General features: G+C 44.2%; 2 protein-coding genes across 4 annotated transcripts; both read left to right on the forward strand.

Annotated features, from left to right (window-relative positions):
* Window positions 1-674: 674 nt before the first annotated feature.
* On the forward strand, window positions 675-1,558 carry pnx (posterior neuron-specific homeobox; the record flags this gene model as incomplete). The annotated part of the gene is made up of 2 exons (XM_079289344.1): window positions 675-971; window positions 1,062-1,558. Exons 1-2 carry the CDS (start codon window positions 857-859, stop codon window positions 1,556-1,558), a joined length of 612 nt encoding a protein of 203 aa, XP_079145470.1. The 5' UTR covers window positions 675-856.
* Window positions 1,559-3,794: 2,236 nt separating this feature from the next.
* Window positions 3,795-24,434, forward strand: aebp1a (AE binding protein 1a). 3 transcript variants are annotated; one of them, XM_079289480.1, is made up of 21 exons: window positions 3,795-4,963; window positions 5,212-5,927; window positions 8,421-8,660; window positions 8,749-8,808; window positions 9,659-9,715; window positions 11,389-11,448; window positions 11,539-11,598; window positions 12,098-12,175; window positions 17,070-17,179; window positions 17,276-17,415; window positions 17,537-17,621; window positions 18,034-18,178; window positions 19,503-19,582; window positions 20,145-20,268; window positions 20,372-20,568; window positions 20,677-20,850; window positions 21,699-21,824; window positions 21,928-22,174; window positions 22,281-22,420; window positions 22,938-23,037; window positions 23,129-24,434. In XM_079289480.1, exons 2-21 carry the CDS (start codon window positions 5,681-5,683, stop codon window positions 23,668-23,670), a joined length of 3,012 nt encoding a protein of 1,003 aa, XP_079145606.1. In that variant the 5' UTR covers window positions 3,795-4,963; window positions 5,212-5,680; the 3' UTR covers window positions 23,671-24,434. The 3 variants fall into 3 exon arrangements, with proteins under 3 accessions (XP_079145606.1, XP_079145608.1, XP_079145607.1); XM_079289482.1 differs by lacking the exon at window positions 9,659-9,715; XM_079289481.1 differs by having other exon boundaries at window positions 4,953-5,927.
* The last annotated feature ends 695 nt before the right edge of the window (window positions 24,435-25,129 follow it).

Consider the following 25,129-nt stretch of genomic DNA (forward strand, 5'->3'; position numbering starts at 1 on the left):
TCTTTGAGAGTTGGAGTAAAGATCTCCTTCCTCTCAGTCTGTGTTTCTCTGTTCCAGTTCTTCAGCTCCTCATTGAAGACAGATGCTTTCATGACTGAACTTTTCCTCCTACTGGAAACATTCAACATGTCATCATTTCATACGGAATTCAGTCTGACATGGTTGTCTTTGAACGCGTTGGGATCTGCACTATAATTTGACATAATATTCATATTTTTGGGCTGTATAAAGAAAGACATTAGCACACAGCAGGCATGAAGTGGCCTCAGTGGTCAGAGGACCAGCGCTCCTAAAGTTGTTCGTAATTAAACCGAAGTGCTTTGTGGGGATGTTGCACTCAACAGGACAAAAACGGATCCATGGAAACTGGCACACAAGAGACAAAAGGCTCAAACTTTCCTTTGATGAGTCCATCAATTAGCATCACAAGACGCGTTCACGTGTCCTACCAGCGTAACAATCCCACATTTGCAAATAACGACAAGCGCAACCACAAAGAGGAACACGAGGGATAGAAAGGAGGCACATTTCAACCAGATGCCCGGTAATAAATAACAAACTCAAAGCCCCCCCACCGGCTGAGAGAGCGCGCATTTGCATTCTGAAGTGCCCGCACGTGGGGGTCCCCATGGGCCGAAGCGTGTCCGCGTTACGCACAGGAAAAGACAAGAGGCTTCAATTGTTCCTGCAGCGCGCATTGCTTCATTTGGGTAACTTTTTGAATGACATGTAAATGAGACAGCGCTGCGGCGGCGTGTGCAGAGGCTGCGTGTGTATATTTCTATATAAACCCCCCGAGCAGCTCGGAGCAGTCACTCCGCTTCCTGCGTCCTGATCATCGCCACAGCGCGCTGAAATGCAGCCCGTTGTAGCCAAAGTCCCGCTGAACCACAGGACACCTTTTTCTGTGGAGGATATTTTGGATCCTACCAAGTTTACGAGGAGAAGAATCTCTGCTGAGGATGCAACAGGTGAGAAACAAACTCCTTGAGGTCTAGGAAACGCCTTTTGATCAACTTGTAAATTGGTTTAATCATGATCTTTTCGTTCTCTTATCGGAGCTTCTTCTCCCAGAAAACAACAGCTGCATCCTCCGACCGCTGGGAGCTGCGGCCCGGATGAGGAGGCTCCGTGTCCGCCGGGGAAGCTCCAGAGGCCGGAGGCTAAAAGCCGACGGATCCGCACCGCCTTCACCATGCAGCAGCTGCAGATCCTGGAGCGCAGCTTCCGGATGTGCCACTACCTGTCGGTGCTGGAGCGGCACACCGTCGCCTCGGCCATGCGCCTCTCCGAGACACAGGTCAAGATCTGGTTCCAGAACCGGCGCACCAGGTGGAAGAAGGAGCGACCGCCGGGGAGGGAGGCGGAGGAGGAAGAGCACGGCTTCCCATCATCATCATCCTCCTTCTCCTCTCCTCTGACCTACAGTCCGCTCTACTGGCAGCCGCGCGCTCCGATGCAGATGTTCGCGCCGCTGCCGCTCGCGCCTTTTCATCATCATTACGCACGCACGATGAAGCGACTGAGCACGCGATGGACCAACATTCAGCTCACCTGAAACTATTTCTGCAAAAATATATATATATATTGATATATATATATCTATATTTATATATATATATATATATATATATATATATATATATATTTATATATTGATATATATATATCTATATTTATATATTGATATATATATATATATATATCTATATTTATATATTGATATATATATATATATCTATATTTATATATTGATATATATATATATCTATATTTATATATATATATATATATATATATCTATATATATATATATATATTGATATATATATATCTATATTTATATATTGATATATATATATATATATATTTATATATTGATATATATATATCTATATTTATATATTGATATATATATATCTATATTGATATATATATATAGATATATATATATATATATAAATATAGATATATATATATATATCAATATATATATATATCTATATTGATATATATATATAGATATATATATATATATATAAATATAGATATATATATATATATCAATATATATATATATCTATATTGATATATATATATATATCTATATTTATATATTTATATATTTATATATTTATATATTTATATATTGATATATATATATATCTATATTTATACATGGCACAGTTATCATTGTTCCGGAGAGCTGTTAAAGTGCAGAACAGAACCGACTTTATATTTTCTAATTATGCTGTAATTTATTTTTGATAAACATTTCTATTGACGTTATTCTTGTTTTTTTGTATTTTTATATTGTTGATTCTCACAAGATAAAAATGTGCATTAATATCTAAATATATAATTCATTTCTATATTTTAAATGAAACTGTGATTTTACATGTGTTCCCTCGAGGTAATGTGCAGAACTAATAACTTCATGATGGCGCTGCATTCACATTATGACCCTGGTCGATGGTTCTGCTATAAATTTGCAGGCAATAATAAAAAAAGATGCATTTTATGATCTAAAGGGACAAAGAACCTGATTGCTTTGAGCTAAATGCTAAATGCTAATATCCGCTGACGTTTAGTTAATAATGTTCACCAAGCCTTTAGCATGTTAGCATGCTAACAATTGCAAATAGGCAATGAACACAAAGTACAGCTGGCTGACGGGAATGTCTTCAGTTATTTTGGTCACAAATCTAATTATTGGACAGCCATGACTGTTAATGACACAAAATGACTACTCTCTGCTCAAAGTCTCTCTCTCTCTCTCTCACACACACACACACACACACACACACACACACACACACACACACACACACACACACACACACACATCTGTATGTCATTTAGCACATACTCTGATCCTCAGATGTCAGGCGGTGCTGAACTCCCACACGTCCGTTCATTATGATGAACGAGAGAAATCAGTGAAGTGTTTCGTTTCAACAAATCACAAACAAACACAAACATCACGTGAAAAAGGAATTAACTTAACGTCGGCATTCTTTCCCCAGGTGTTACAAATTGTGATGTTTTAAAAAATAAAGTATTTTAAGAAGATGACACATCATGTTATTATCAGCTGGAAAAGATCTGAGAGCATTTCCAACATCAAAGAGGTATTGGAAACAGATGGAGGCAGAAGAAAACAAAGTGGACAGACTATTGTTACACACACACACACACACACACACACACACACACACACACACACAGGTCTGAAAACGGAACATTTTGAGCGTGAGCAGGGAAACGAGTCGACATCTAACGGAAACGAATTGAATGTTTTCCAAGAAGTCGACATGATGAAACACGACGAGCAGAAAAATACTTTCCTGAACTTTTCTGCAGGAAATCAGATCTTGACACCAGAAGTGGAAGAACACGTATTTACTCACGTGTTCTAGCACAAACACAAGGTGCTTTTAATTTACTTGAGTATTTATGCTACTTTCTACAGCTCAGAGATACATCTTGTACTCTGAGCTGCATCGTATGTTTGTAGCATATGATGCTCAGTAATATGACTCAAGAAACATCAGATTTAATAGTGAAACATTTACTCATCAATCGATACTTTTAATTTAACGACATGTTTTACTCAAGGTTTTGAATGCAGGACTTCTACTTGTCCTGGAGTATTCTCAGTGTGATATTTGTACTTCTACTGAAGTAAATGATCTGAATACTTCTACTGCTGGATAAGACTTTAACTGCACAATGTCCCAAAAGCATCCGAGCAGATCTCTGATCCCAGATGACGCAGCTGCTGCTGTTCTGCTCGGTGGACATGAGTCATGGTCGGCTTTAGAGTCTGCAGCCGTGACTGAATGATGAAGGGGAATCATTAGAATGCTGTTAAAGGTGCTGAAGAACGATTGGTGTTTGATCAAACATGGACGTTGCCGGTGAAACTTCATACTTCTGTCCTGTGAAAATGACGAAACTTCTTTGGATTCTCGTTGTTCCTGCAGAGCACTCGTTAGACGCTTCTGTGCCTGAGTGCAGCTTCACAGCGTAAACACTTCAGTCCTCACATCTGGGAACGCTGTGTGTCCCGCCGCTGTGTGATACGTCGACTTCATCTCGATGTTTAAACAGTTTAAACATTTCATACATATTTTACAGGCCAGATTTGAGTGTGTGGAATTAAATGAAACTGTGAAAATGACATTTTCACGGTTTTGGAGCGGCTCTGGTGAGCCATGTCGTCTTTTTGTTTTGCCTCCGGACTGAAAATCAGACCAGTTGGAGGCATCACAAATACCTGACATCGACGAGATTCTGGAGAACACTGAAGGTGATCTGAAGTCTGCCTTTAAAGCTAATCAATATTTGTATCAGAACAATGGATTTAATAAGAGTTTTCTCTCCAGGTGACCAACCCACAGATAATCATCACCTGCATCTGCAGCTACTCAGCACTTTATTCTCGGCTCTTTGTTTTGGTTTCCAGCCCTCACGTCTGCTCTCATCATCCTGGTTTCTAGCGGCAGCAGGCGGCTGTTTTTAGAGCAAATACTGTAAAAAAGCCCCTGTTCACCAGCTGCTCAACAGCAAACAGCAGACAGACTCAGTTAAGAGACCAGCTGGTGAACATAGCGCAGCATTTAGCAGCTAAAGAGACAGATATTGCCCTCAAAAATTGGAGGAGACCAAAAACGGAGCAAAAAGAGAGAATATTGGACTTTAAAGTCAGGAAACACAACGAGAAACAGGACCACAATAGCAAATTAGCAATATGACCCGGTTACTAAAGACAACCCACAGACCTCAGCGTGAGGCGTTTCATTTAGGAACTACTTTCTTTCTGCTGATCACCAACCAAACGTATCACCGTGCAGAAGGAAGCACGCATCTACTCGCTACTGCTAGCTCACTTAGCAGCACTGAGCTCAGCGAACGTCACAGCTCGGCAGAGGAGGACGCCATTGATGTTCACATCTCGTCCGTGAGTAGATGCACGCTTCCTTCTGCGCAGGGATATGGCCGGCGGGTTTAGTTCAGGAGAAAGAAAATAGTCCTTACTTGAAGCTGCTCTCAGTAAGGTCTGTAGTCTGCGTCGAGCTCCACAAGTGACATGAAGTTTGTCTATTAGAGAGAAGGCAGACGTGTTTTCTATAATTGAATCAAATCAAGAACCAGATGAAAAGGTCTTTCTTTAAAGTTCCTTCTTTCTCTTTCTTTCCTCCCTCGTAGGAATGTCACATGTGGCAGATGCTCCTCCCCTCTGCTCAGAGATGGGTGAGGGGAAAAGGGGGTGAAGGGCCATGAGGGAGAGATGTGACTGAGGAGTATGTGGTAGAGGAGGAGGAGGAGGAAGAGGAGGAGGAAGAGCAGGAGGGAGGTGTGTTGCTCTGCTGCTGCTGGAGAATATCCTGTCCAGACAGATACTCCTCTCCAGCGCGATCAGGAGGCTTTAAAACCTCCAGCACCACAACATTCCCTCCCTATCGCCACGCTGACTCGCTCCCCAGACCTCTGCAAGCTCATCCTTTGTTCTCTGCAGAGACGTCGTCAGGACCTCAACAGGAAGTTGAATCTGTGCGTCTGCAGGTCAGATGTTAATTACTGTCAGTCCAAAGTTGTGTTTTACGGATCGTTTGAGATCGCGGCGTTTGTCTGATCGGTCTCTTCCCAGTCTGCGTTGTGTTTTTCTTTTGGAGAAATGAGGGCCGAGCTGCTGGTCGTCTGGGCCGGTTTGAGCCTGAGCTGCGTTCTGGTCGGAGCTCGAGATGATGTGCAGGAGAACGAACTCTCCAGAGGTCGGACTCACGTGAGAGAAGCCCGAGGACTGGTGGAGCGAGGGAGACAAGGGGAGGAAGACGGCGTCCAAATGTCAGACGAGCCCGCTGAAGTGGTGGAGGAGAGGACAAAACCAAAGAAGAAGAAGACACCTGAGGAAATTGAGGCAGGTAAGAAGGAGCCAAAGGTATGACCGAGTCAGATACACAGACAGGAGAGGCTGCAATCGATCTGTTGAGGCAGGAAGACGTTTGGTTTGAAGTCTTGTTATCTAGCGCTCCGGCTTTGTCTCCCAACTCGTCCACAGATCCTCCATCTGCTCACAGAAACCTTTCCATGACTTGCATTTCAGAGCCAGAATAGCAGGAGCGAGGGGGGGGGGGGGTGTTTTGGTGTTTTCAGTGATTCAGAGACGACGGGCAGAAACTTGCAGTTGGTGCTCTTGACATTTTCTTGGCAGTCTGACCGCACAGCTGCCGACACAAACTCCCATCTCGACTGATCAGAGAAGCAGCTTCTACGGCGTCCGTGCCTCGACTGTGTGTCGAGAACAGACACAAAGTCTGAGCAACAGCAGAAATAGTTTCCACTTCCATTTTGCCAGAAGTGAGCAGGGAGGATTCACGAGAGGGCTTTCAGGAGCACTGATCCAACGGCAAAGACTTTTCCGCTGCACGAAGCAAAACCACAAGTGCCCAGAGCTTTTCATGTGCGGCTGATTTACGTGACAGAAAAAGACCATCGTGAACTCAACCGGAAACCCAGAACTATTCTTTCCAACTTGTTGTTTATCCAGAGAAGGCTTTGCTGAGCATGCACCATCTGTATCAGCCCTGTTTCACAATCAGACTCATGAACGCTGTTATCTTCTGTTTACTTTGACAGCATTTACTGTACGCATGCTGGAACGTTAACCCGTCAAACACAGCAGACTGCGACCAAGCCACCAATGTTTCGATGCAATTAGTTTGTGTGAAGTTGATTAAACACAGATTTATTTAAGAGATTTGTGAAATGAGGAGTCAAAGTTGTTACGTAACTGCCGTGTGTTTTTTAACCTAAACGACGATCTTTTAACGAACTACGTATTTCACGATCTTCTCCTGAACCTAACGAAGCATTTTTGAGTTGTTTCCTGTAAAGATGGAAGTTTATTTTGAAAGACCGTATGGATGTAACGAGCGTAAAGTGCTGCTGGACGTTTGTAGGAAAATGCACAAATAATGAGTGACTTTGTAAAATACCATACGAAGCGTTGGATGAGGACACCTGAATACCTTGATCTGACCGGTCTGTCGGTTGATCCATAACTTTGGTCCGAACTGAAATATCTCAACAACTGTTGATGGAAATGTGGTTCTTGAATTAGATTTTGACACTGCAAGACAGGACAGTGGATTCTTAACAACGGTGCAGTTATTTAGAGTAAATTACCAGAACAAATTTCACCATTATTCATTTGGCACAGAAACTATTTGTGTCTGAGAAACCAAAAGAAGCCTTGAGGTGTGAACACTGGACCTGAAGCAGGTGTTACATGTTGTCTGCTGTGACTTTCTGTGCAGTCACAGACAGTCGTGAAATGCCGGTTCTCAGGGTGAGTAATGCGTTGGCAGTGAGGGGTTGTTGTGTTTAAGGACCAGTGGAACATCAGGAAACACGTCTAGCCGAAGAAAACAAGCCGCCTTCTGTGTCTGTGACGGTTGCATAACGACGGCGGGTTAAAAACACTGAAGATCTCTTCTCTGTAATATTCCTTGTAGTTTAAACCAAATACTTAAAGTCTTTAATCAGTTTCTCATCAGACAGTTGAGGAGGTGCGACGCCACACTGCGCTGATTGAAGGTTCTGAGATCGCCTACGTCCTACGTTCCCAAAGTCTGGGACGCCACCAGAATGTATTATAAGTATTCAACATGTGGACATATTTCAGGAATTCTTTGCAAGAGTAAGGGTCCCACGAAGAACCCTTTTCATCAAAGGAACCTCTTATTTGATGAAAGTTTTTCAAGGGTTCTTTAAAAGGCAAAGTGTTTGATTAAGAACCCTTTTCATCCAACGAACTCTTTTCGGGAGAAATAGTTCTTCAAGCATTGTTGAAAGCTTGTTAAAAGAAAACGGCCTCAGTCGAAGGAGCTGTTCAACTAAAACCTCGGTGAGGGTTCAAGGTAGACCCCCTGGCTGGGTTCTTGTTAGCACCCTTAGAAGGTGGAACGTTTGTGGATAGAACCTCTAGAGGGGGTTCTGGGTGGAGCCTGACACAAATGGTTTTCGGTAAAATCAGACGGAAACCTCCCGTTCTGCCGAGTGAAGCCAGTGCAGAAGTGTCCCTCTGCCGTCAGACCAAACTCTGATGTAACTTTTCCGTCATGTACTCTGTACAGTGTTGACTGTCAACGGAACAACTGGGGAGATCATTAGACCTTTGGCAACGGTCTCCACTCGTCCTTGTTTGGTCTCAGGCCAAAACAAACCAATGAACTGGACAAGAACCAGCTCCTGCGTGTTTATGTGTCCGAGTTGTAACTTGGTTTATACAGTAAGACTTGCTGTGACAGTAAAACGTCTCTCATAGAATGTTTAAAGAAGCTGAGCAGCCTCGTTGGTGTGTACTGGCTTCAAATAACTGAATGTTTTCCTTTTTTGAACTCATCTCTCTGAAGCCAGAGCAAAGAAAGCAGCAGAGAGGGAAGCCAAAGCAAAGAAGCAGAAAGCCCCGAAACCCACCAAGAAGCCAAAAGCACCGAAACCCACCAAAAAACCCAAAGCACCGAAACCCACAAAGAAGCCGAAGGCGCCCAAAGCCACCAAGGAACCAAAGGAGACGACCACGACGCAGCCAGACACCAGCAGTCCACCTCTGGACGAGGAAGAGGAGCGTCTGCTGATTGAACTGGGCACGGGTAAGTGTTATACTCAAGCTCTTTAAGCGGGAATAAGAGAAGATTGTTCATGTAGATGGTTTTTAACAATTTAAGTTGATCCTCACAGTGGCTCGACCTGTGACCCCAAACGGACCTGAAGTGGAAGAGCCAGTCGAGCCGGACCTGGGTGAGACTTTCACGGGTCACTGGACCGGTTTTCAAGAGCTCGCTCACAAAATACAAATATAAAGTCGAGGCCATTTATGTCAGAAATTTATGTCAGCTACATTTAGTTAAATCAGATTAATGATCATCAAAACAATCAACAGATAAATAATGATGGATTATATCGATTAAGATAAAACTTTAACGATCCTCGGGGTAAAATTGACAAAGTACGCATCAGATAAAACGAATAAATGAGCTCAAATCAACTCAAATCAACAGCTGCAACATCAAAGTGATGAACAGATGAATGCATCAATAGTTATTATCCAACAATTAAAATAAAGAGTATTCTGCACAATGAGTACTTTTACTTTTGGTGCTTGAAGTACATTGTTATGCAAATACTTTTGTACTTTTTCTGAAGTAAGATTTTGCATGCAGTATTTTACACTGTGGTATTACTGCTGTTACTTCCTCCACCAGCGCGGGAAAGTACAATCGTCTGTTTGGAAGTAATGATACTGTGAATAATCAAAGGCTGAAAGACTCAAACTCTTTCACAGTTAGAAGCTGTAAAATATAAACGCTTTCTCTCTTTCATGCAGTTCACATCTCCAAGAAACCGACAATTCCAAAAAAAACTTTTCATCAACGACAGTATTTTACAAAAACAGCTGAAGAGAAGCACATTGAATGTTGAGATGTTTCCAACAAGCGAATAAGGAGACTAAATAACAAAGACTTTAAAGGAGGGAACGTAAAAAATAATATTTCATTCATGCAGATTTATTTCCTCTATGCTGACGATGCAATTCTGTTTTAATACAATCATAATGTTATGTTTTAATAATACAGTATGTTCCTCACAGATATTCTGCGTGGTAGATATCGTGCTACAACTACTGAGGTCATCACGTATATACCAGGTACCCCTTGTTTTTATTTTGATATATTATGGATAATAAAAGTTAGAATTGCAAAAATGCATATGACGGGTTTTTTTGGGTTAATTTGAAGAGAGAGACTAACAATGTTACATACTGAATAGAGGTGGTAAATATCACACAAAACGGATTTGTGAGATTAGAAACACATAAAATGTTGCTTATCATATGTGTGTTACGATCGCTCAGGTTACATTTTAACTTCGAGAGGTCTGAACTAATTTGTCTAAATTCATGACCGGTGGTCACAAAGAGAAGAGATATTTATGTGATGACGCTCCAACAGAGTGCACTTTATGTTTGACTGGAGGTTCATTATAGATCAGCTTATTTATTACAAATGGGAGCTTCAGGATTTACAGATTTATAGATGATTTCACGTTAAAGATATCAACAAAGGTAACCAACCTTTTGAAATTTGTTAAAATAATTACAGCTACTTTTAAGTAATCAATAAATACTTAGCAGGGATGTTTGTTTGCTCATTTGCATATTCATAATGTTCTTCTTTATTGTGCTGTAGATGTGCATTTTAAGTGGCACTGTTAGTTTATTTGTATGTTTGTGTATAACTGTGTTTATATATTTTGTTGAAGTACGGAAGCCCAGAGCGGTTACATGAATTTTATTTTTTTGGTGTTTCTGGATATATTCTCTCTGTAGGGCTGGGGAATACATACAAATTATTTTGATATATCGTGACAAGAGATAGAATATCGTCTTAGATTTTGGATTTCGTAATATGATCCAAGTGTTACCAGACTGTTATATTACTTTTTAACCTTGACCTCTCAGGGCTTCCATACAGTTATATTATTTTTAACCTTGACCTCTCAGGGCTTCCGTACTGTTATATTATTTTTAACCTTGACCTCTCAGGGCTTCCGTACTGTTATATTATTTTTAACCTTGACCTCTCAGGGCTTCCGTACAGTTATATAATTTTTAACCTTGACCTCTCAGGGCTTCCGTACTGTTATATAATTTTTAACCTTGACCTCTCAGGGCTTCCGTACTGTTATATTATTTTTAACCTTGACCTCTCAGGGCTTCCGTACTGTTATATTATTTTTAACCTTGGCATCTCAGGGCTTCCGTACTGTTATATTATTTTTAACCTTGACCTCTCAGGGCTTCTGTAGTTATATTATTTTTAACCTTGGCCTCTCAGGGCTTCCGTACTGTTATATTATTTTTAACCTTGACCTCTCACGGCTTCCGTACTGTTATATTATTTTTAACCTTGACCTCTCAGGGCTTCCGTACTGTTATATTATTTTTAACCTTGGCCTCTCAGGGCTTCCGTACTGTTATATTATTTTTAACCTTGGCCTCTCAGGGCTTCTGTACCGTTATATTATTTTTAACCTTGACCTCTCAGGGCTTCCGTACTGTTATATTATTTTTAACCTTGACCTCTCAGGGCTTCCGTACCGTTATATTATTTTTAACCTTGACCTCTCAGGGCTTCCGTACTGTTATATTATTTTTAACCTTGACCTCTCAGGGCTTCCGTACTGTTATATTATTTTTAACCTTGACCTCTCGGGGCTTCCGTACTGTTATATTATTTTTAACCTTGGCCTCTCAGGGCTTCCGTACTTGGGCTCATGGTGGAATAAAGAAAGGTCTGTACTCATGTGTTTGTGTTGCAGAGGAAACCACCGGCACCCCGTATGTCGTGCCCTGGTATGAAGAGTATGATTACGCTGACCGTACGTCGATCAACATAACTTCCCATCAATAACTAAACGAGTTATTGATCGATGCAATGAGATGAAGGCTTTCTGATTCTCTCTTCACAGTGGCCGCAAAGAAAGAAGAAGAGGAGGAGGAGAGAGCTCGAAAAGAAAAGGCAGAAAAAGGTTTTTCAATTTACACTTTGTCTGGAAATCGTGTGGATTAATCCGCCGCTGAAAATAGTCCCAAACAAATGCTTTTTAAACATTCAAGTCTTCAGTAAAAACTGATGGACTTATTAAGAAACGTTGATAACAACAGCAGACTTTAGCTTCATCCTTCATGCTTCAGTGGTTTGTTATGAATGACAGAGATAGGACAAGAGGACAAGAGGAGGTTGAGCTGGGAGGAGGAATGTGGATTGTTATGATTTTAAAGGCAGAGAGGAAGTGAAAAGATCACTTTGACAACAAAACTTTCCAAGTTCCAAAACTTTGAAATCCAGACGGTTCTCTGCACGAACAACCTTAAAGAGATGAAGTCAGACAGCGTAACGTGGCCCACGGTGATCCTGGAGGAAGGTGAGGAATGCAGCAAGGTGAACTAGCAGAAGAGGTGGAGGTGCTCTGTGCTGGAGAGCGAGGTCCGTGTTCTGACTCCTTGTTTTCTCATCACGCCGTGCAGCCGAGCGGCTGAGGAAGAAGTGGGAGGAAGAGGAAGAGGAGCGACGGAAGCAGATCTCACTTCCTGTTGAACTCAAAAGTAAGAGAAGTTCTAAAGTTTGCTTTTAAAAACTCAAATTAAAGACAGATTTGTAAAGGTTTGTGCTTTTGAACTGTTGTACTTAAACACAAATTTGAGGTATTTCTTGAGTATTTATACTTTCTGCTACTTTATACTTCTATTCCCCTTCATCTCAGAGGTACATATTGTACTTTTTACTACATCTCAGAGGTACATATTGTACTTTTTACTACATCTCAGAGGTACATATTGTACTTTTTACTACATCTCAGAGGTACATGTACTCGTTACTGTACTACATCTCAGAGGTACATGTACTCGTTACTGTACTACATCTCAGAGGTACATGTACTCGTTACTGTACTACATCTCAGAGGTACATGTACTCGTTACTGTACTACATGTTGTACTCGTTACTGTACTACATGTTGTACTCGTTAGTGTACTACATGTTGTACTCGTTACTGTACTACATGTTGTACTCGTTAGTGTACTACATGTTGTACTCGTTACTGTACTACATGTTGTACTCGTTACTGTACTACATGTTGTACTCGTTAGTGTACTACATGTTGTACTCGTTAGTGTACTACATGTTGTACTCGTTAGTGTACTACATGTTGTACTCGTTAGTGTACTACATGTTGTACTCGTTAGTGTACTACATGTTGTACTCGTTAGTGTACTACATGTTGTACTCGTTAGTGTACTACATGTTGTACTCGTTAGTGTACTACATGTTGTACTCGTTAGTGTACTACATGTTGTACTCGTTAGTGTACTACATGTTGTACTCGTTAGTGTACTACATGTTGTACTCGTTAGTGTACTACATGTTGTACTCGTTAGTGTACTACATGTTGTACTCGTTAGTGTACTACATGCTGTACTCGTTAGTGTACTACATGTTGTACTCGTTACTGTACTACATGTTGTACTCGTTAGTGTACTACATGTTGTACTCGTTAGTGTACTACATGTTGTACTCGTTACTGTACTACATGTTGTACTCGTTAGTGTACTACATGTTGTACTCGTTACTGTACTACATGTTGTACTCGTTAGTGTACTACATGTTGTACTCGTTAGTGTACTACATGTTGTACTCGTTAGTGTACTACATGTTGTACTCGTTACTGTACTACATGTTGTACTCGTTAGTGTACTACATGTTGTACTCGTTAGTGTACTACATGTTGTACTCGTTAGTGTACTACATGTTGTACTCGTTACTGTACTACATGTTGTACTCGTTAGTGTACTACATGTTGTACTCGTTAGTGTACTACATGTTGTACTCGTTACTGTACTACATGTTGTACTCGTTAGTGTACTACATGTTGTACTCGTTACTGTACTACATGTTGTACTCGTTAGTGTACTACATGTTGTACTCGTTACTGTACTACATGTTGTACTCGTTAGTGTACTACATGTTGTACTCGTTAGTGTACTACATGTTGTACTCGTTAGTGTACTACATGTTGTACTCGTTAGTGTACTACATGTTGTACTCGTTACTGTACTACATGTTGTACTCGTTAGTGTACTACATGCTGTACTCGTTACTGTACTACATGTTGTACTCGTTAGTGTACTACATGTTGTACTCGTTAGTGTACTACATGTTGTACTCGTTACTGTACTACATGTTGTACTCGTTACTGTACTACATGTTGTACTCGTTAGTGTACTACATGTTGTACTCGTTACTGTACTACATGTTGTACTCGTTACTGTACTACATGTTGTACTCGTTAGTGTACTACATGTTGTACTCGTTACTGTACTACATGTTGTACTCGTTAGTGTACTACATGTTGTACTCGTTAGTGTACTACATGTTGTACTCGTTAGTGTACTACATGTTGTACTCGTTAGTGTACTACATGTTGTACTCGTTAGTGTACTACATGTTGTACTCGTTAGTGTACTACATGTTGTACTCGTTAGTGTACTACATGTTGTACTCGTTAGTGTACTACATGCTGTACTCGTTAGTGTACTACATGTTGTACTCGTTACTGTACTACATGTTGTACTCGTTAGTGTACTACATGTTGTACTCGTTAGTGTACTACATGTTGTACTCGTTAGTGTACTACATGTTGTACTCGTTACTGTACTACATGTTGTACTCGTTAGTGTACTACATGTTGTACTCGTTAGTGTACTACATGTTGTACTCGTTAGTGTACTACATGTTGTACTCGTTACTGTACTACATGTTGTACTCGTTAGTGTACTACATGTTGTACTCGTTAGTGTACTACATGTTGTACTCGTTACTGTACTACATGTTGTACTCGTTAGTGTACTACATGTTGTACTCGTTACTGTACTACATGTTGTACTCGTTAGTGTACTACATGTTGTACTCGTTACTGTACTACATGTTGTACTCGTTACTGTACTACATGTTGTACTCGTTAGTGTACTACATGTTGTACTCGTTACTGTACTACATGTTGTACTCGTTAGTGTACTACATGCTGTACTCGTTACTGTACTACATGTTGTACTCGTTAGTGTACTACATGTTGTACTCGTTAGTGTACTACATGTTGTACTCGTTACTGTACTACATGTTGTACTCGTTAGTGTACTACATGTTGTACTCGTTACTGTACTACATGTTGTACTCGTTAGTGTACTACATGTTGTACTCGTTACTGTACTACATGTTGTACTCGTTACTGTACTACATGTTGTACTCGTTAGTGTACTACATGTTGTACTCGTTACTGTACTACATGTTGTACTCGTTAGTGTACTACATGTTGTACTCGTTAGTGTACTACATGTTGTACTCGTTAGTGTACTACATGTTGTACTCGTTAGTGTACTACATGTTGTACTCGTTAGTGTACTACATGTTGTACTCGTTAGTGTACTACATGTTGTACTCGTTAGTGTACTACATGTTGTACTCGTTACTGTACTACATGTTGTACTCGTTAGTGTACTACATGTTGTACTCGTTACTGTACTACATGTTGTACTCGTTACTGTACTACATGTTGTACTCGTTAGTGTACTACATGTTGTACTCGTTAGTGTACTACATGTTGTACTCGTTAGTGTACTACATGTTGTACTCGTTAGTGTACTACATGTTGTACTTGTTACTGCGTTGGCCAGCTGCTCCTGCAGTGAAGCGGTGCGTGTTTCCCCTCAGAGTGTCCTCCTCTGGGCCGTCATGCTTCTGCTCCTTTCCCCTCAGAGTGTCCTCCTCTGGGCCGTCATGCTTCTGCTCCTTTCCCCCTCAGAGTGACCTCCTCTGGGCCGTCATGCTTCTGCTCCTTCCCCCTCAGAGTGTCCTCCTCTGGGCCGTCACGCTTCTGCTCCTTTCCCCTCAGAGTGTCCTCCTCTGGGCCGTCATGCTTCTGCTCCTTTCCCCCTCAGAGTGTCCTCCTCTGGGCCGTCATGCTTCTGCTCCTTTCCCCTCAGAGTGTCCTCCTCTGGGCCGTCATGCTTCTGCTCCTTTCCCCTCAGAGTGTCCTCCTCTGGGCCGTCATGCTTCTGCTCCTTCCCCCCTCAGAGTGTCCTCCTCTGGGCCGTCATGCTTCTGCTCCTTCCCCCCTCAGAGTGTCCTCCTCTGGGCCGTCATGCTTCTGCTCCTTCCCCCCTCAGAGTGTCCTCCTCTGGGCCGTCATGCTTCTGCTCCTTCCCCCCTCAGAGTGTCCTCCTCTGGGCCGTCATGCTTCTGCTCCTTCCCCCCTCAGAGTGTCCTCCTCTGGGCCGTCACGCTTCTGCTCCTTCCCCCCTCAGAGTGTCCTCCTCTGGGCCGTCATGCTTCTGCTCCTTTCCCCCTCAGAGTGTCCTCCTCTGGGCCGTCACGCTTCTGCTCCTTCCCCCCTCAGAGTGTCCTCCTCTGGGCCGTCATGCTTCTGCTCCTTTCCCCCTCAGAGTGTCCTCCTCTGGGCCGTCACGCTTCTGCTCCTTTCCCCTCAGAGTGTCCTCCTCTGGGCCGTCATGCTTCTGCTCCTTTCCCCCTCAGAGTGACCTCCTCTGGGCCGTCATGCTTCTGCTCCTTCCCCCCTCAGAGTGTCCTCCTCTGGGCCGTCACGCTTCTGCTCCTTCCCCCTCAGAGTGTCCTCCTCTGGGCCGTCATGCTTCTGCTCCTTTCCCCCTCAGAGTGTCCTCCTCTGGGCCGTCATGCTTCTGCTCCTTCCCCCTCAGAGTGTCCTCCTCTGGGCCGTCATGCTTCTGCTCCTTCCCCCCTCAGAGTGTCCTCCTCTGGGCCGTCATGCTTCTGCTCCTTTCCCCTCAGAGTGTCCTCCTCTGGGCCGTCATGCTTCTGCTCCTTCCCCCCTCAGAGTGTCCTCCTCTGGGCCGTCATGCTTCTGCTCCTTCCCCCCTCAGAGTGTCCTCCTCTGGGCCGTCACGCTTCTGCTCCTTCCCCCTCAGAGTGTCCTCCTCTGGGCCGTCATGCTTCTGCTCCTTCCCCCCTCAGAGTGTCCTCCTCTGGGCCGTCACGCTTCTGCTCCTTCCCCCTCAGAGTGTCCTCCTCTGGGCCGTCATGCTTCTGCTCCTTCCCCCCTCAGAGTGTCCTCCTCTGGGCCGTCATGCTTCTGCTCCTTCCCCCCTCAGAGTGTCCTCCTCTGGGCCGTCATGCTTCTGCTCCTTCCCCCTCAGAGTGTCCTCCTCTGGGCCGTCATGCTTCTGCTCCTTCCCCCCTCAGAGTGTCCTCCTCTGGGCCGTCATGCTTCTGCTCCTTCCCCCCTCAGAGTGTCCTCCTCTGGGCCGTCATGCTTCTGCTCCTTCCCCCTCAGAGTGTCCTCCTCTGGGCCGTCATGCTTCTGCTCCTTCCCCCCTCAGAGTGTCCTCCTCTGGGCCGTCATGCTTCTGCTCCTTCCCCCTCAGAGTGTCCTCCTCTGGGCCGTCATGCTTCTGCTCCTTCCCCCCTCAGAGTGTCCTCCTCTGGGCTTGGAGTCCCAGCGGGTGGAGGACGACCAGCTGCAGGCTTCCTCTCAGTCTCACTACGGGTTCGCGGCTCAGAGGGGACGGCTCAACATGCAGGTGAGACTCATACGACCGCTGCGCCGGAGTCCGCTCTCAAATATCTGTTTGGTGTTTTTATGATGAAAGCGTGAGAACATCTGCGTCGGCGTGCAGGGCTCCGGGAATGACGACGACCTGTACGGTGGCGCCTGGTGCGCGGCGGCAGAAGAGGGCAACCACTGGTTCGAGGTCGATGCCCGCCGAGAGGTGGAGTTCACCGGGGTCATCACGCAGGGACGAAACTCAGAGCAAATGTGAGTCTGAACTCCACTGACAATGAACGCAGAGGCTCTGTGAGTCACTTTCATGGAGCTTTCATGGAAACCCAAAGAAGGTCAGTATGAACATGTAACAATGAACCCGTTTCCTCCCCAGTGAGGATTTCGTGTCCTCCTACTTTGTGGCCTTCAGCAACGACAGCCGCGACTGGACGACGCTTCACGACGGATACGCTGAATGGGTGAGTGGAAATAAACTCCAAAATGAAATACAGCCTTCTCGTGTTTTTTCAGAAATGTAGTATTTAATCAGACATTTCTTCAACCAAACACAAAAACACATGCGACGCATAAGCGCCACACAAGGACCGCTAGCTCGGGTCACCTGACGCCTCCAACCCAAGAACAAAACCTCTTTAATGTGATCGACGCTCACCAGCAGCTTGGAGCTCTGCACCGCCTCATGCCACTCAAACAGGTCACAACCTGTCATTTACGAACAATGGAAGAATCACGTGAAGCCACATGTGACCAGAAGTCCTGAGTCGACCCGATCCTTCTCCAGAAGAAGATGCATAATGCACACGCTACTTTGTGTCTGACTGTAATCAACGATTCTGATTGTATCGTGTTATGTGTCGTCCTCTCCTGCAGCTGTTCTATGCCAACGTGGACAAGGACACGCCGGTGTTGGGTCAGCTGGCGGCGCCCGTGGTGGCGCGCTACATCCGCATCCTGCCTCAGAGCTGGAACGGCAGCTTGTGTCTTCGGGCCGAGGTCCTGGCCTGTCAGCTGGCCGGTCAGTGTGTTCACAGCAGCGCTCGCCTCCTGCTCCTCACCTCGCTCAGCTGCTTCTGGAGGAGTTTCACGAGTCACAGCGCTTCCTCGTTCTTTAGGAATGGGTCATCGTCCACTGGAGAGAAAACTCAACTTTCTGCCAAACTTCAACTTAAAAAGAGACTGTTTCACAACACAACCTCACACCCTCAGTGGTGTGTTACAGACGTGCCTCACAGAATAACTGTGAAGTGTTTCCACCATTTAACCAACTTCCTCCAGCATTACATACAAATCTTCAGAAGTATTCACATTTTCTGCTCTTTCTATGAAATCCTCATCAGAGCACAGAGTTGGGTTTGAAGTCGCTGTTGCTGTCGTGTGGCCTACTTATCGTTACAAATAGCGTTAAACTTGCATTGGTGGAATGTAACCGAGTACATTTCCTGAAATACTGAACACAAGAACATTTTAACATACTTGTACTTTACCCGAGTATTTCCATTTTCTGCTACTTTCTACTTCTCCTCCACTACATCTGAGAGGTAAACAGTGTACTTCTTACTGCACTGCAGGAGTTTAGTTGCTTCTGATTAATAATGCAAAATACAATCAGCTCATAAATTATGAATTATTATCGTTTCAGATGAAAACTTAATTGATCAGAGGAGGAAATCTCACAAAACAAACTAGCCAGTTTAAAGTTGTTCAAATTAGCTCCAACTTTACCAGCTGCAACATTAAAGTGATGAACACAATAATGCATCAATAATTATAACAATATAATCCACGAACAGCACATATAATATTCTGAAATTGACTGTTCTGCATCATGAGTCCTGTTTTGTACTTTTAGTACATTTTGATGCTGATGGTTTTACTAAACTAACATTTTGAATGCAGGACTTTTACTTGTAACAGAGTATTTCTACACTGTAGTAGTACTACTTGTACTAGTAGGATTTAGAGGGATTAATTGGCAGAAAAACTTGGTGTCTAATCACCTGAACAATTGTTGTTTTTGTGAGCTCAGAATGATCCCTACATATTATCTACATATGGAGAGGGAGGCGGAGTCCGCCACGTTTCTACGGTAGAACGGCAAAAACCGAACACTGACTCTGAAGAGAGACGTTCACGTTTTAACATTACCGTAGTTCTCTACACGTGGTTGCAATCTGCAACCTCACCACTAGATATTACTAAATCCCACACTGTCCCTTTAAGTAAAAGATCCAAGTACTTCTTCAATCTTTGTTTCCCATAACGACCAGCTTTACACCAGACAGATACACGGCATTACCAGCAGTTCAAATAGTCTCATCTCAGCGTGGTGCTTCTTTCAGGCAGCTACCGCAGTGAGAATGAAGTCAACCCGTCAGACGACCTGGACTTCCGACACCACAACTACAAGGACATGAGACAGGTCTGTAGTTAATGCTGACCATAGACTGTAAGAAGTGGACGTAGTCGTCGTGACGTCACTCATCAGTTTGGGGACGGATGTTATGAAGCCTCGAGTTTGGCGATTTGGCCGTAGCCAACTTTTTGCAATCAATGAACAGGAAGTGACCATATATGGACTGAGGAGGAGTGACACAGAGACCTGTCAATCAGCGTGTAGCCCCGCCCTAAAGCATCCCCTGCTTTATGGTCTGTGTGACTCTAAATGGACCATAATGTACTAAATGAACATCATGCTGTATTGAAGAAGACTTGAAACTAGAGATTGAGACATAAACTCATGTTTACAATGTTTACTGAGGTAATAAATCAAGAGAGAAGTAGAGTCATTTTCTATAGACTTCTATACAACCAGAGGAGTCGCCCCCTGGTGGACACTAGAGAGAATGCAGCTTTAACACGTGAAGCTTTGACTTCACTCGACAGAACCGGAGGTTGTCTCCTGATTCCGACTGATAAAAGATGATAAACTGTTGTTATGATTCTGGAAAGAACAATGTCAGAGATGTCTGTTTCTCTTCCAGATGATGAAGGTGATAAACGAAGAGTGTCCCAACATCACCAGGATCTACAACATCGGTAAAAGCTCTCAGGGCCTGAAGATGTACGCCATGGAGATCTCCGACAACCCCGGAGAGCACGAGACGGGTACGAGACAGACAGACGGCCAAAGAACCAACCGAGTGTGTGAACGTCCTACGACCACCCGTCCTCACGTGAGACGTTCCTCTTCTGTTTCTGCATCCACCAGGTGAGCCGGAGTTCCGGTACACAGCCGGTCTCCACGGCAACGAGGCGCTGGGTCGAGAGCTCCTCCTCCTGCTGATGCAGTTTCTGTGTAAGGAGTACAGAGACGACAACCCCAGAGTGCGCCGCCTGGTGGACGGAGTGAGAATACACCTGGTGCCTTCGCTCAACCCCGATGCTTACGAGCTGGCCTACGAGATGGTACGATGGGGCAGCAAATGAGCTGCAGAACGTTGATGGAACTGCAGCACCTTGAAGTGCTGAGGCCGGGTTAGAACACTGGTAGATCTCCTCCTTCTTGTCCTCCAGGGCTCCGAGATGGGGAACTGGGCTCTGGGCCACTGGACCGAAGAAGGCTACGACATCTTCCAGAACTTCCCAGACCTCAACAGCATCCTGTGGGGAGCCGAGGACAGAGGCTGGGTCCCTCGCATCGTGCCCAATCACCACATCCCCCTCCCAGAGAACTTCCTCAACGGCTCTGTGAGTGTTTTTAAAATCCCTCTGAACCCCAAAACCCACCGGTGGGATTTAAAAGCATATTATCTTTAAACAATCACCAAAACCACACCGTGTACAACAGCCAGAAGCTGTAAGAACTGTCATTAACGTCAGATTTTCATCCTTCGGACAGTCCTCGAACACATCATGTGTGATTAGCGCTTCCGTCTGATGAAGCCATCGAAACAAAGCTTACATTTCTGATATTTCATCAAAAACATTTTCTTCTACATGTCCACTAATGAAGCGTTTCCTTTACCCAGAATGTGTAGAAACATTAAAGTGTGCGCTCCTCAGTGAAACTATGACGTCATGATTGATCGTCTGAGACCAACAGTCATGTGACAACAAGGAGGAGAGACTGTGACTGAGCTTCCAGCTGCTGAAGAGGTTGTAAGAATGTGAACAGTTCAACACGTAGAGCCTCGATTTGTAACACTCGCGGGTACTTTGGAAAATGTTGTCTGTATAGATTTCATTGTCTTCCAATTTTTGTCAAATAAATTATCAAAATAATTATATATATATATATATATATATATCATACATATATATATATATATGTATATATTGTATATATCATTGTAACTGTGTTGTTCTGCACTAAAGACATGTTCTAGTTCTCCCTACTTCTCGCCATGGTGGTTCTGTTTCCATCGAGGAGCAGAACTTTATGTTCCAGTGAACATCGAGGCCACAGGAAGTACAGTGAGAGGAGCAACAGCCTGAAGCTGCTCGTGGTTCAGAGGTCTAAAGACAGCAGATGTTCACCACTTGTGATCCGACACGACGTGCTGACGTTCACACTTCTCTGCTTCTTGCTTTCACAGCTCGGTACGGAGACAAAATCCATAATTTCCTGGATGGAGCGCACCCCGTTCGTGCTGGGGGCGAATATGCAAGGAGGAGAAAAACTGGTGGCGTACCCTTTTGACATGCAGCGTCCATCAATTTCTGTAAGCCTTTTTATCTATTGTTTTACAAAGAAGAACCAAATACAACATGAAGATGATCTCGTCAGCAGACATTAACCCTATAATCCCTTTGACGGTGTTCAAGTCAACCGACAGCCGGCGGTGGAGAAGCAGCAGCGACATGAACGAGGAGACGTGGGCTCGCATTCAGCGGCAGAACGAGGGATCTCTGAGGGAGACGCCGGACGACGCCATGTTCCGATGGTTGGCCATGTCGTACGCCCACAGCCACCTGACCATGACGGAGACCTACCGCGGCTCGTGCCACGGAGACGACCTCACCGGGGGCCAGGGCATCACCAACAGGGCCGTCTGGGATCCAGTGGTGGGCAGTAAGTGTTGACACAGAGGGACGCAGAGAAGGAGCACGGTAGCAGGTATCAACGGACGGATTCATGAAAACGAAGAGCTCATCCTGCTCCTCATCCTCTCCCACAGCCATGAACGACTTCAGCTACCTGCACACCAACTGCTTCGAGCTGTCCGTCTTCTTGGGCTGTGACAAGTTTCCCCATGAGAGTGAGCTGCCTCTCGAGTGGGAGAACAACCGCGAGTCTCTGCTGTCCTTCATCGAACAAGTGAGAACTTGATTTATCAGTATGAGACCCCCCCCCCCCCCCCCAACAAATAGGGTTGTGCTGTTTTGTTCTTCATATGGAACGTGGCGTCGTCGGCTCTGAGTAATGTTGGTTAAAATCAAGAGACAACCTCCAGTTCTGAAGAGTGGAGCCGATGCTTCATGACTTAAAGCTGCACGATGGCGACAGTCAAATGTCGAACTCGAGGCCTTTAAAAGCGTAGTCCGTAAACCAATGGGTGACGTCACAACGACTGCGTCAACTTCTTCATCCAGTCCATGGCTGCGATGGATTCTATTGGCATTATGACGGTTTTCAGCCCCCGGGTGTTTGCTCCTTTGCTGCCCTGTAGAAGTTGTGTTTGTTCCCCAGTGTGAGTCCATTGTAACGCCTCTGACGGCTTTGGCCGCTCTGCTCTGTGACGGATGAAACTATCAGGGCTTTTGTGCTGTTGTGTCCCACTGAAACATCTTCAGATTGTACCGTGGTTGGACCTGAAATACTGTTTCCTGTGCAGGTCCATCGAGGGATAAAAGGTGTCGTGAGAGACGTGGAGGGAACTCCGCTGCCCAACGCCACCGTGTCTGTGGAGGGAATCCGGCACGACGTCAAAACCGGTACGTTGGGTTCTTTGCATTTCGGATGACAATAAAGACTTTCTTTGGTCAAGAACTTCAGCTCCTAACTGTTTTCACGAACTGTTTTCAGCTGCAGGTGGTGATTACTGGCGGCTGCTAAACCCCGGGGAGTTCAGGGTGACCGCCAAGGCCGACGGCTACACCCCTCAGACCAGACTGTGCATGGTGGGCTACGACTTCGGAGCCACCTCGTGCAGCTTCACCTTGGCCAAGTCCAACTGGGACCGCATCAAGCAGATCATGGCGCTCCACGGCAGGAGGCCCATTCGGCTGGTGCCCAAAGTAAAGGTGGCGAAGACGACGGCGGCCAGCAGCCCCGCGGCCTCGACCATCGACAGTCACTCCGCCAGCCAGAACGCAGAGCGACTCCGGAGGCTCCGGATCATGCGTCTACGCCGGCTGCGTCAGCAGAGATTAAGAGCCGGTCTGAGCACCACTCCGTCTACAACAACCACAACAGCCCCCACGACCACACCGGAGACCGAGAGAACCACTTCCTGGTACGACTCCTGGTTTCCGGTGGACAGTTGGATGACCGAGAACCCGTTCGATAGCGTCAACTTTGACTCGGTGCCCACACAGGACTATCCCTTTGAATACACGATTGATTGATGACTTCATTCTCTATAAGACCTCATCAACCACAACATCACAGCTTTAAACACACAACACGTTCAATATTTAGTTCTGAGTTTCAACTAGTCGGGTAAAGATTGACTACGTTTATATGAAGCACATATTCTGGTTCATGTCCTTATTCTGAAGACGACAATATTCATGATAAGCCGTTTACATGGAAAGAGACTCATACAGTGAATGAGCTGTATACGTATATATATATATATAATATATAAATAATATATATATATATAAATAATATATATATATAATATATACATATATAGTGAATGAGCTGTATACATGTCCAAAGAATGATCTAAAACCTGAAGAATATCAACATATCACACGTTTTACAATAAGAACACATTCAGAATATCCAAACAGAATATGAATCATATCACATTTTGAATATTGTCATTTGGAATAAAAGGAGTACGTTTTATCAGCGTGGTCAGGGTGAGTGGAGATGGATGTGATTTTAAGGGAACGCCCAGAAGAGAAATGTTTTATTCTTCACAGAGAATTGATCTGGAATAGAAATCTTCTGCTGAGCAGACTATACAGATGTGCATCGGCTCAATAAAACACGATACAGCATGCCACGACACAAACACGATATTAAGTACTTCTTTATTACAAATGTATGTCTGTCTCTATGATCCTTTAATGGCTTTACAGTGCGATTGCTGGCCTCAGTTAAACTGATTTAATGTTCTGATAAATGCATTTAATTAAAAAAAGTTTGTTTTTCTAAATGACCCGAGTCTGTGTATTATTTATAGAAAAGATATTATTGATCTGTACGAAGCTTTCGTCTACTTCAGCACTACGGACAGCGCCATCGATTTATGACAACACAGGAGGAGACAATCTCCAGATCTTAAGACAGAAGTCAAACCTGCATTCTCTCTAGTGGCCACCAGGGGGCGACTCCTCTGGTTGTATAGAAGTCTATAGAAAATGACTACTTCTCTCTTGATTTATTACCTCAGTAAACATTGTAAACATGAGTTTATGTCTCAATCTCTAGTTTCAAGTCTTCTTCAATACAGCATGATGTTCATTTAGTACATTATGGTCCATTTAGAGTCACACAGACCATAAAGCAGGGGATGCTTTAGGGCGGGGCTACTGTGATTGACAGGTCTCTAATAGACCATAAAGCAGGGGATGCTTTAGGGCGGGGCTACTGTGATTGACAGGTCTCTAATAGACCATAAAGCAGGGGATGCTTTAGGGCGGGGCTACACGCTGATTGACAGGTCTCTAATAGACTATAAAGCAGGGGATGCTTTAGGGGCGGGGCTACACACTGATTGACAGGTCTCTAATAGACTATAAAGCAGGGGCTGCTTTAGGGCGGGGCTACACACTGATTGACAGGTCTCATAAAAGATCTAATCATTAACAGACCTGCTAAACATCAACATGTCCTCTTAGTAAATATGAA

This window comes from Melanostigma gelatinosum, assembly GCF_949748355.1.
Source record: "Melanostigma gelatinosum genome assembly, chromosome: 18".
Classification (NCBI taxonomy): Eukaryota; Metazoa; Chordata; class Actinopteri; order Perciformes; family Zoarcidae; genus Melanostigma; species Melanostigma gelatinosum.

Coding starts and splice junctions, on each gene's coding strand:
- aebp1a (XM_079289480.1), top strand. CDS start 5,681: ATGAGGGCCGAGCTGCTGGTCGTCTGGGCCGGTTTGAGCCTGAGCTGC. Junction 5,928..8,420: donor ACCTGAGGAAATTGAGGCAG/GTAAGAAGGAGC, acceptor ATCTCTCTGAAG/CCAGAGCAAAGAAAGCAGCA. Junction 17,180..17,275: donor GGGGACGGCTCAACATGCAG/GTGAGACTCATA, acceptor GTCGGCGTGCAG/GGCTCCGGGAATGACGACGA.